The sequence below is a fragment of the Thunnus thynnus genome, chromosome 6 (assembly GCF_963924715.1).
Source record: "Thunnus thynnus chromosome 6, fThuThy2.1, whole genome shotgun sequence".
In the NCBI taxonomy this organism is placed as follows: Eukaryota; Metazoa; Chordata; class Actinopteri; order Scombriformes; family Scombridae; genus Thunnus; species Thunnus thynnus.
Genome location: NC_089522.1, coordinates 9,964,674 through 9,976,843, shown reverse-complemented (window position 1 = coordinate 9,976,843; position 12,170 = coordinate 9,964,674). Strand labels below are relative to the sequence as shown.

General features: G+C 38.6%; 1 protein-coding gene across 3 annotated transcripts in view; it reads left to right on the top strand.

The window, feature by feature from the left end:
• LOC137184179 (nephrocystin-4-like) overlaps positions 1–12,170 on the top strand; it is a 168,478-nt gene that overhangs the window by 98,108 nt on the left and 58,200 nt on the right. For all 3 annotated transcript variants that reach the window (XM_067591614.1, XM_067591615.1, XM_067591613.1), the window contains exon 12: positions 5,309–5,446. In XM_067591614.1, the coding sequence (XP_067447715.1) occupies positions 5,309–5,446 (138 nt within the window). The remainder of the gene's footprint in view (positions 1–5,308; positions 5,447–12,170) is intronic.

The window sequence follows — 12,170 nt, the reverse complement described above, 5'->3', positions numbered from 1 at the left end:
ACACTGACAATTAGGAAGCAGCCAAATGCATATTCATGGAGATCTTCGTCTCACACTCAGAAAAGACAGAAGCGAACTTACATGTACACATACAGTATATGATGCCTCGGACACATTCACCCACACACGTGCAAACACACACACAGGTCCCATGGAGCCAGAATGTGAACAGATGATCTGCTTGGCTGTCAGGGCAAACAGGCTGAGTTCAGAACATTGGCAGCCACAGCAATGCCACTACTAATTGCCTTGCTGTGCGTATTCTCTCAGTGTGTGTGCGTGTGTGAGATCCCCACATGCAGAGTGTGTCTGGTGTCTTTCACACCCTCTGTGTGCAGGACGTGGTGACTCAATGTGAGATCACATGCGTGTGTGTGCGTGTGCGTGTGTGTGTGTAAAACATGATATGCCTTAGCGATATTTGTGAGTACTGACTTGTGACAGCCTACTGGTATTGACATTTTAGGAGATATTGAATAGTGAGGACATTTTGACCGACACTAACAGCTCATTTTAGGGTTACACCGACTCCTAACATAGTATTTGCTAGTGAGCAAATGAAGAATGATATCCACTCTGAGACTGTTTATGAGTCAAACCACTTCACCTCTATTTCAGTGACATTTAGCAAGTGTACTATTCCTTTTTAAAATGATACTCCAGCTAAATTATATCATGTCAGTATATGAACAAAAGATAGACTTGAAAGGTAGTATTGTAAAACAGTGTTCAGGACGAACAGAAGCTGTGTTCAGCTTGATGTCGGTTACAGTGGATTTCAGTCCACCCCAACAATACTAGGTTTTCAAGGCAGATGTAGATATTTGATGGATAATACTGCTCAAAAGCTTAGACACACTTTCTAATTTTTTGAGTGCTACGGTAGATATGATTAAGATTATTGATTAAGATTCCTTAAATTTGGTTATTAAAGAATTGTGAACGATTGCAACTCTAACAAGAATTTCCTCTGGGGTTGGAGGAAACTGGAGCACCCAGAGGAAACCAAGCAAAAATACAGAGATAATGCAAACTCCATACAGGAAGGCCCCAGTCAATCTTAGTGAGGTCTGAAAGTAGGACCTTAGTAGGACCCCACTGCTGTGAGGCCATTTTATGACGTGTCAACACTGAAAGATGTTCTTGCCTCAGCTTTTCCCTGCATGATGACTTGTTCTGTCTTTTGAGGAGGAGGTGTATGTGGCTACTTATTAGTTAAGTAGTTAAAAGGCTGGGGTTAGCTTCGCCTCTTCAATCTCATTGACCTGCATTCAGGTCAGTCGTTACAAATTCAAGCTGCACAGAAAAACATTATTCAAACCCACAGAGCATTATTTTCAATTGAGCGGAGATCCCAACGTTTCCAAGGAGACTAGACATGCAGCGCCATGTAGAATATTTCCATTAGAAGGAATGGTGTAATCATCAAAAACGTGCAGTCTTGGTTTTGAATATTTCATTCAGTTTCAACAGCATACATCTTTCATTCAGATTTGCAACAAGCTGATACATGTATGATGCTGTTAGAACTAAAACAAAGTATAGATACATGGTTCCTGGCTGCTAATAGAAACAGGCAGACACTTGTTGCTGTGGATACCACATTCACTGATGCATCTTTTGCCATTAAATGACATATTTAAGTAATCTCAGCTCAAAGCAGCTCTTATTTCTCTGAGGTGTTTCTTCAGCTCACAGCTACAGTGTAGTCACACACTCAGTGTTTCCGTATGCGCCATACATTTAGTGCTTCGTCATGAAATATTACACATTATGTGTGTCACAGACGCACATGGAGTCTGCATGGTGTGATTATTTCCTTTTTAAAATGTGTAATTAATGGAATAAGACTTTATGGAAATGTTTAATCTATTTTAAGGCCCAAGAGAATGAATGTAGATCAATTCGATGTCCTCATAAGCACTGCAGCATCAGTGAGCGTGTGTGTCTTCAAGATCAATGGGGGAGTGAAGTTGAACATCTCCTCTTTTACTACTCAATACAGTTCAATGCGGTATCTTTATTGTCTCTCAGGGAGCCATTTGTTTTGACCCCAGCAGATTCAATAACACTCACAAACAGCCTGTTAGATGAGGCCAACTGAAAGGCACATTGGGGTTATTGGGGAATATTGGCCTCTTGCAGTCTAATAATAGTTTTCAACATTGAAGCTTTGTTTCTCTGTTACCTAACAAGATAAACTCAGCTTTGTCTGAAATTACAAACGATCAAACTAATATTTGATGCTGATAGAAAAATATCTACTGCATAGGGGGCGTTGTGTTTTATATCTCCAGTTTGTTTATGACAATCCAAAGAAGAACCTGATAGTTAGCATAGCCTAAATTATGAAGTGGGTTAGAACTGAGAATACTGCCCTATGCCCCCAAGTGAGGTGCCCTTTCTTCCCCAGTGGGAAGTGACAAATCTTACGAGTTTTATCTAAAAGTGTCACTTAAATAGTACTAAACCAAAGTATTGCAGCCCTTATAATTCAAATCATTAACACTCCAATCACTCCCATTTGGAACATTTGGATAGCCATGTTCATCAGATATTCCCATGATCAAAAGGCCAAAATAAGTTTCTTTCAAAGGATGTCTTGGCTAAACCTTTGGGACAAGGTGAAGAGCTCAGATATCCTGAAGGACTTCAAAGCAGAACTGCTGCTCTTTTGCGTAGAGAGCCGATGTGCTTCCAGCATCTGGTCTCCCTGTGGATATTCAACTGGGAGGACATCTTGAGGCAGACCCACGCCAGAGGTATAATATATCCTGTCTAGCATGGGAATGCCTCGGGATCCCCCAGGAGGAGCTGGAGGTGGTTTGGGAAAAGGACGTCTAAGATCCTCTTAGTTTGCTGCCACTGCTAATCTAATCCAGATAACAGAAAGTGTTGAAGATTAGAGGAATTCACATGTGAAATTTCTTGTGAAAATGTACTTTTCCACAAGAATATTACCTACTATCACTAGGCAGGCACATTACAAATTTGCAGAGAACACTGAGGCTTTCTTATATTATGTCTTTAATAAATAATGAGAGAATTGTCAAGTCACACGCACATATCTTACTTTCTTCATGTAAGTGATAAAACACAATGAGGAAGGAATTTTGTACCAAAAAGACTATAACTTTGGAAGATAATCACCTGATTTGTCTAACGCAGACTACTGAAGCCTCATATTAGCTTCAGCTAAACTGTAGAATTCATTTTTGCACAGAACAAAGACTGTGGATTTTGTCCCCCATCTGCTGTATTTGCATCGCAAACAACAGATTGCACTGAGAAGGGGTCTCTTCATGGGCAGTATGACCAGGAGAAACAATTACTGTGCTGGAAAACTGAGTCCATGTACATATGGGCATGTGCATGTTGTTTTAGAATAGACTTCAAAAAATGTGAACTTTTCTTTTGAACAGTATAAATTCCCTCATTTAAAGGACATTGCTTGGTGAATATAGTGGGCACAAATTGAAAAAAAAGACCTTTTGCTAATAAAGACTCGGTAAAAAACATTGAGGCAAAGTTGAATTACATGTATTAGTATGGCTCAAATATTAAATACTTGTCCACAGCACTAATTAGTACAATAACAGAATTTCTCTTTTTAACGGAGATAGAGATTTCTTTAACTAATTTATTCAAATTGCTTCTACTTCACTACACTTTCGATAGGTGTTAAGCTACTATCAGTGATACTCAGCACCTCCTGTTTCACCTAAAAAGCTGTCCAGCAGCTCAGTGGCTATAATGTGGCTTTCGATGTGAAAAATCTGCATCAACTCCTAACCTTAAATGCTGTGTTTCATTGACGGTAGCTTAACAGAAATCAGAACAGAAAAGTCGAATTACTGAATGACAACAGTATTTCTGTTAAAAAGAGAAAGTCAGAGCAGCAGAGTGGTGAGAATGACATGACTTGTTGCACTGATGGAACTGAAGTGTTCGCTTGCTCACTGTCTTGCCAAGAGTTAGATGACAGGATCAATACCCACTCTCATGTCTGCACAATAAATATAAAGCCAGTCAGCAGCCGGTTGGGTTAGCTTAGCATAAAGACTAAAAACAGGGGGAAACAGCTTGTCTGGCTTTGTCCGATAGTAACGAAATCTGCCTACCAGGACCACCAAAGCTCTCTATTTAATTCTTGCTGGTTAAACTTGCACAAAAAAAGTGTAATAACAACAAGTTGTGGTTTTACCAACAGTTACGTGTCGGTCCAAAGTCCAAAAACAGGGAGACTTCTGACTAAAATATGATAAAAATATATACCGTATATAAAACATGGAAGATTACGAATAAAGGACTGTCTCTGATTATAATCCCGTTTCAGACAAAGGCCTGTTTCTTGATGCTGTTGAGCTAAATTAATTCCCCAGCTACTATGTGAGTAATGACGTACATCCGTCCCTGATCAGTTTTATACAAGTCCTGAACTGTACATCCAGTGGTAGTAGTACTGCACCTCAAGCTTGAACAATCTGGACTTTTGCTGTACTGCTCAGCCATACCTGAACAGTATGGCACTTTAAGCAGAGGGGACATACTGCTCAGTGGTTTTTCTGTCATAGTTTATTATTAATAAAAAATCCATAATAGGGAGTGACTGATACATCTGTTTGCCACTCATGTATAATCCTTCACTCAAAAACGTGTTTTGCTCATTGTTACTTTACTTGGATGTTTGAGCTTCACTGTGCAGAATGATTTATGTGCAAACTGCAAGGCTGTTTTCACATTCATCTACTGAAGGGGGGAAGTTTCTCTGTGCTTCAATCTGAGTTTAAGAGAGGCATGTATGAACAGGATTTTGTGACATCACGGGTAGTTTGGATGCCAATCATGGTCTAATATGCAACATATACAAGCATAATGTGGAGACCTGAAAACCTGTTTTACTTTAAGTTAGTTAAAAGTAATTTTTAAACTAAGTAATGGAACTTTTTTGCCGAAAATGCATATCAGATCACAAAGGTTATTCGAAGCAAAGTATTTATTAATGTCTTACAACTTGCCTAGAGGGAATCTTCAACACAACTGGAACAACAACTCTCAAATCATGGGCTACATTCTCTTTTGTTTCCAGTCAAAAGTCATCAGAAGAGCAGACAAACAGTTTTTAATTTGACAGGCTGAGAGTTGACAGCGCTGAAGAGTGAGAGAGGGTTCTAAGTGCCAAAGCAATGTAATGGTCTGTTGTTGTCATATGAGATGGCACATGTGTCTCTCTGGCGTAAAGTATATTCCTGAGCCCTGTTGTTCATAATCATAATAACAGCAAATCATTTGCATTGTTTCTCTGCAGCTCTCACTGTCTCAGCTGGCAGCTACTTCACGCTACCCGACTATCAGCCACTCCAGCTCAGCGTTGCCGTGGCAACAGTCATTTCCTTCTCTGCTCCATCCTTCCCCGTTGGCATCGGCCCACCAGCTGTCACATGTCGTAAGATTTCCACCCCCATACTCACACACACACACACACACACACACACACACACACACGCACATGCTGAGGAAAATACACAAGCATTAAGGAAAAGGGGACTCATAGATGCGTTTACACACAAGGTCCGCATTCAAACGCAACAACACAACAACACATAAACACACAACATGGTTCGTAAGCCTTTATGCATCCCCAAGGATATACAGACAGTCATTCCCTGAGTTCAAAGACACACTCACCTTTACAGCACTCTGCTCCCAGTCTCATACCCATGGAGACACATACACACACAAAACCTCTAAAATGAACTCCAACCCTGCACACTCTTTGTTTTTTGAGCTACTGGAGCTGCTGGAGGTGTTGGAGCAGCTCCTTTTCATCTTTATAATCAAAAGAAACATTATTCTTTGACTTGGCTTTTCAAATCTTTCTACAAAGACCATTTCAATTTTCTAAAGGTGTCCAGGGTCCTGCATGACCTCATATTTTGCCCTCTGGGAAAATATGTTTAATTCACCTTGTCCTGTTAATGGTTTACCCTTTTTTTCATAATTTAGCTGCATCATTTCTGTATTAACCCCCATTTTGAAATATAATCCATGGCTGTAGTGGGTCACCTTAAAATCATTTTAGTGGACGTTTTTGTGAACCAACAAAACCATACAAAAACATTCCAAGGAGATTAAACCCAACTTAAGTTTTTTTTAGCAATTGCTGTTTAACCCAGCTCTGTAAAATTGAAAACACGTATATCCCAGTGATCAAGCACAGACATGATAATGGAAATAACATCTGAGAATATATCTGACTGTGTCTACTGCTAACCAGCTTTATGCGTCTGAAAAAAGTCACATCATTGGGAATAAAAGAAATGAGGATGTCAGCTATACCATGCTAATTTTAATAATTCTGTTAAATAATATCCTAAAATGATGCAAGGTTAACCTTTCCTCCCTAGTTCATTTTGCATTTGAAAGCCACCTTGTCTTTGCTAATTTAAACTATGTTCACCCACAAAGATGCATATATTTGGGAATCAGCATGCTGCACAAAAGAAACTGGTAAAATCTCACAGAATGGAGAATAAATCAAAATGCTATAATCCTGGGATTAACCCTGACTCTTGTTCTGCTTATTAAAATCAGTTTGCATGTTCCCTTATGATGTGTACTTTTTTCTCATTGATGTGGAAAAAACATCACTTCGACAGCATAAATTGCTGATGTTTTAATAGTGTAGAGATTCAGAGTTCAGTTCAGTTCATGCTGGTTTGATGGTGCTGTAAAGTGTGGCTGAATATAAATCCACCTTCTTTACTTTCTGGACCCTCGTAGACCTCTGTCATACCTACAGTAGTATAAATGTCTAAAGTGCCAGCTGTCTTCACATAAAGCCTGCAAGGACACTAGTCTGCGAGGGGATAAAATGCAGTAAGAGACTGGACTTAAGAAGTTAATTGTTGCCATGGATATGACTACTGCAGAGATCTTGATCCTGTAATGCATCTCTGAGTACTTTTCTGCCTAGCTACAGTACTTCCTCTAACTGCTCCTGTACTACCCCAAGGTGTTCTCATGCCAAATGGGATATACAATATAATCCCTCCACTGTTTTCTGGGTCTGCTCCAGGTTCTGCTCCCAGTGTGCTTGAAAAACTTTAATAGGGAGACATTAGGAGGCATTTTTATCAGATACTCAAACCACCTTAACTGGCTCCTCTCAAGGTGAAAAAGCAGTGGCTCTACTCCAGACTCCTTAAGGGTGAGCCAAGACAGCAAAGGAAACTCATTTTGGTTTGTAACCACAACATATTTCTTTTGCTTTTGACCCAAAGCTCGTGACCAGGAACGAGGGTTGGAATGTAGATCAACTAATAAATGAAGAGTTTTCCCTTTGTTCTTATCTCCATCTTCACCAGGACAGCTTGGCCAGCACCTGGAGTCTGCTCTCTTGATGTCAGCAGAAAGATTGTTTGAGGCCCTTTTGCAGACATGATGAATTCTGGATTTGGACAGAAGTAGCAGTAACTGTAATTAAATCTTAGTCCAGCTGTTTAACAGCAGTTTAACATTGCATGTGCACACAGTGAATCACTGTCTTATTTGTTAATGCTGTCATGGCTTTGGAAAGTATCTATTTATTATGGGCTGTTGTATATTCTTCATTCCCTTTGTTAACACAGTAGGTTGTGGGAGCTGTCCTGGCCGGTCCACCTGCTTGAAAGCCTCGGCACAGCTAAGAAGGACTTTGCTGAAATTCTAACTAGACAGCAGTAGCTTTAATGGGTTTCTCCATATTTCATGCTCAAAATCCATATAGCTTAAGCTATGAATCATATTGCAGGAATAATCCAGGAACTGTGGATCAGGCTTACTGGAGATAACAAAATAATCAGAAGCACAATATGGCTAAAAAAGGCACAATTCAATTTGGTTTTGAAACCCCATGACTAGGTTGCGCTATGGAAAAACTGTGAGAAGAACTTATATGTGTTATTTACATCTACAGTATAGTTACACTGGTAGTCCAAAGTTAAGAACACCCAGCTCCTCTGGTTAAATTTCAATCTGCTTATCTATATCCTGAAATATGATGCAGGTACAGATGAAATAAGAAACGTTTGTCACTTCGTTGTGACTCGTGTCCCAAAGCTTAAAACATACATATATGTATCTGCTTATGCCTACAAATTGTTTATGTCTTGATTTGTTTACACATACTTAGTAAAATGTTTTCAATAGTTTTAAAACTGAAACTCTGAATCAACATTAATTCGTGTCCTTACTTCTTTACATCTCTACCAAAATAATACTGCAACCTTTAAATTTGTTAATTTTTTCATAATTTAGCCTGAAATCTAAAGTAAAATTTGTGCATTTTCTTGTATTTTTAGAATTAACCTTTGAACTCCTACACTGGGGATTTTATTCTGATTCACCAATTGTTTATAATGCTGCTGCCAACGTGTTAACGTGTTATTCTATAAAAGATAGCAGATGTTTTTGTAGTCATCTGCGTGCCCCCTTTTTTAAATCTTTTTATAACTCATGTTGGGCAAGAGGGGGGAATACTGGACTGTTTTATTACAGCAACAATTTGCCTCTGTTAATCTGTTAGTCAGGAACAGCTTATTCATTTGAAGATGAAGTATTTTTGGATAATTCACCCACTTTGAAGTGAAATACTGAAATATATTTGTGCTCTTTAGCCTTGAGGGATATGTAGATATCATAAAACAACAGCTCGGGGTTGTTAATCTACAGACTAGCAGAGTTAAAGTGAAACAGCGGCCATTGTGGCCACGGGCTGGAATTATAACATAATGATTATGCTAAAACATCAACCAGAAACTAGTGGTCATACCAGACCAAGTAAGACCATAGTCACAAAACACTTGAATGTATTGAAATGAGCAAGGTCGTGTTTTATCACTCCTGAATTCAACTTATCATCTGTAGGAAAATGAAAGTGTTGTTTTGTCTTTCAGAAGTTACACGGACTTGCTTTAAGGGACATATCCTGAAGCTGTTTTTAATATTATCTTCTAAAGTCAGGTGACATTTGCTTGAACTTTGTCTCTTGTTTCATTCTCTGCAGCTGATACTGTAGAAAGCTCATTTGGATTTTATATAGTGCCATCGAAGTTGTGTATTAAAGTTGTGAATAAGTATGTAAATAAAATGATATCCTTAGTAAACTGGTTGCTATTAGATTTGAGTTATAGTACTGTTATGTGACATTCTCTTTGCATATATTGACTCATTAAATCAACTTGCAGAATTTATTGTTTAAACCTCCATTTGTCCTTTGTCCGTAACCTGAAAACACCTGCCTATAAAAAGCAGTCACTCATATGTCATCACACTGCGTAGGCTTGGTGGCAGCAGGTTCAGTATAAAGCCATTACTTGGAGCCTTTTAAACCTGCTAAGGCTTCTACACCAACCCTCGGCATCCTCTCAGGTTATTAAATCGCAGGCTGTTTGATCAGAAGAGGAACATGGATGCGCATGTTGTACCCATGTTGCGGCGTGACTTTGGTTGAGGTTATTACCGGCATGTTTGATGGAAAACCCCATAATGCACAGCCATGCATGTCCGCTGATAGGCCAACTGAACCGTACACATGTGTCAAAGACCAAGAAAAAAAAAACACTTGACTGGAAAATGACACCATTATCGCTCCTTAGCTAATTATCTGTGCCCCTCCAGCTGGGTGTCAGTCAACGACAATGAAAAGGGGATTAATGTTTAGCACAAAAAATTTTGAAATGTTGAACTGGTCCACAGGCATTAACAGTTTTTTTTCTTTTCCTAAATAGCTGATATTGTTAAGTAGAAAGAAGCAAAAATAGAAAACAAGTAATGATGCTGTTAAATAGAGAAACTGAAAAGCAGATTAAATGTAAGTGTGCCTCAAAGTCAAAGCATTAACAAAAAATGTTTTTAAAGGCTTTTAACTTGTCACTAAGGGATAGTGTTGAAAAAAAAAACAAAAAAGGAAGATAACTTTAGCTTTTACTTTACAGGTCTGTAATTCCCTAATAAATAAATAAAAATACATTTCTAATTAAATAGAAATAGAAATTTCCTTGAAAGAAAAGCTCCATTCAAACCCAAGTAAATATTCATTCAATATTGATTTATTTTAGATGTTGAACTGCAACACTTGAGGTTACAATCTGCTGCTAAAAATAGTCCCCATCAAATGCACTATTTACTCTTCTTTGAGTAATATTTGCTAAAAACTCCAAAAAGTCCCAAAAGACTTGGGGCTGCAGGCAGAGTTGGAAAAAGTACTGAGAGATGGACCAACGCATTGTTGGTTTTAGTGTTTTCATGGGATTCGTTAACAAATAACATGAAATGAAACAGGCAGTTTATCACTGTGCAGTCCGTCAAAATACTCGATCCCATTTAACTGTGATGTGGTTTTGTGATGAGCATTTGCTGTATGTAAAGGACTGATTTAGATGTGGGTAGAAACTGGGTGACAGCAGGTCACTGGAGTCTTGAAAGATGTCTGCTTGCAGTGAATCCAGTATTAGAGACTTTCATGCTTCACTTTGTTTTTTCCCTAAAGGTTATACTATCTGAGTCTTTTCATGTCCTTGCCTTCAGATAGCTTGAGAAATTGCATTGGCACACCTTACCACTTTCTCTTGGTGATTTATTGTCTTCATGTCAAGTTTATTTATAGAGTGTTTTTAACAAACAGGTCTGTCATGGAGGTCTTTGCAGGAAACAAGAGGCACAAATGCAGATAAAATCCAGTGTGGTGAAACACTAGCGATAAAAAGTAGAACACAAAAGAAACATGTGCACAGAGTTAATATTACATCCAGGAGTACCCAAGTCAAATCTCCAAATCCAAACCAACATACTGTAAATAATGACTATAATTAGGCTGGTTGTGATTGTTAGGATGGAGTCACACCTTCTGCTCCAATGTCCCCTAGTTTTGCACATGTCACACTAAAAAAAAAAAGGACAGAAGACAGTCTCTGAGATTCACAAGTCACCTGTTCATTCATCTACAAAACATATCAGTTTGTCGCTTATGAATAAACTGTAATGCAGAAAAGCTGCAGCCTTAAACATGGACTCTTATCCTGATAAATGCTGTGAAGATGCTCCAGTACTGAGAGGACAGTATTGTTTCCTAAACTTCAGTTTGCATTTTGAAGGGCAATGCTATTTAATAGCTTGTAACTTACAGATAAGTCATTACAATTAGTGCAGGCATTCACAAGGACCAAGTAAACCCAGAACAGGGAAATCTCTTTTTCATCTCTTTGACATATGGCTTCTGTGTTTTGTTTACTGTAAGTGTTGAGTTAGAGCTGCTACAATCAGTTCTGACAAATTCATTACTAGCTTCCTCTCATACTGCTATGCTGCTTTGTTCCAGGCCTCAAAAACGCAAGTTTACTTTCCATGTAATCTCCTTGCATCCAGCTGCCAATCATCTCACATTCTGCCGAGTGACTGTACTACAGTACGATCAGTGTTGCACATTTATGGGTAATCAACTTGTAATTTCATAGAAGCACAAGCTATATGCTTATGAATACACACACTGGATGGTAGGCAATCAAAAAACAGGGGGGTACAAAGTAGAGTGATATATCAAATTAGTTCAATTAATTAGAATTTTTGTTTTGTATGATGTGTAAAATGTCTACATTATGAAAATGGAGTTGTTGCAACATGTTTAAAAATATTACTTCAAAGTCAAAAAGTAACGTTGTTGATAGCCGGCTGCATAGCTATGATGTGAATAGTTACACTACATGTTCACTAGCAGTTTATGAGACTGTCGTGACTCTAAGTGGCTAGCTGCTCTGACTATCTCATAGTGAATTTAACAGTCACATGTATGAGAGGGACAGACTGAAAAAAAGACTCTGCACACTGATCTGAGCTCTCGAATTGTATTTATTGACAAAGTATTATCTGGTTATGAGAGGTGAAGCGGTGGGGGTTGACTGAACAGTCTGCAGATTCTACTTTATTCAGTTTGTCCCCTTGTTTGAGTTTTATATGGTCTCTGTTCTGAAACTGGTCATAAACTGCATGTCAGTGCTTTACCTAATTGAAGCATCTGGTACTGACAGTCCATAGCCATATGTGACAGTCTTGCAAGTGGTGCAGGTCTTTTCTTATTCTTGCTCAACTGTCTTATGCAAAAAGTCCCTAAGAAAATATGACGTTTCAGTCGT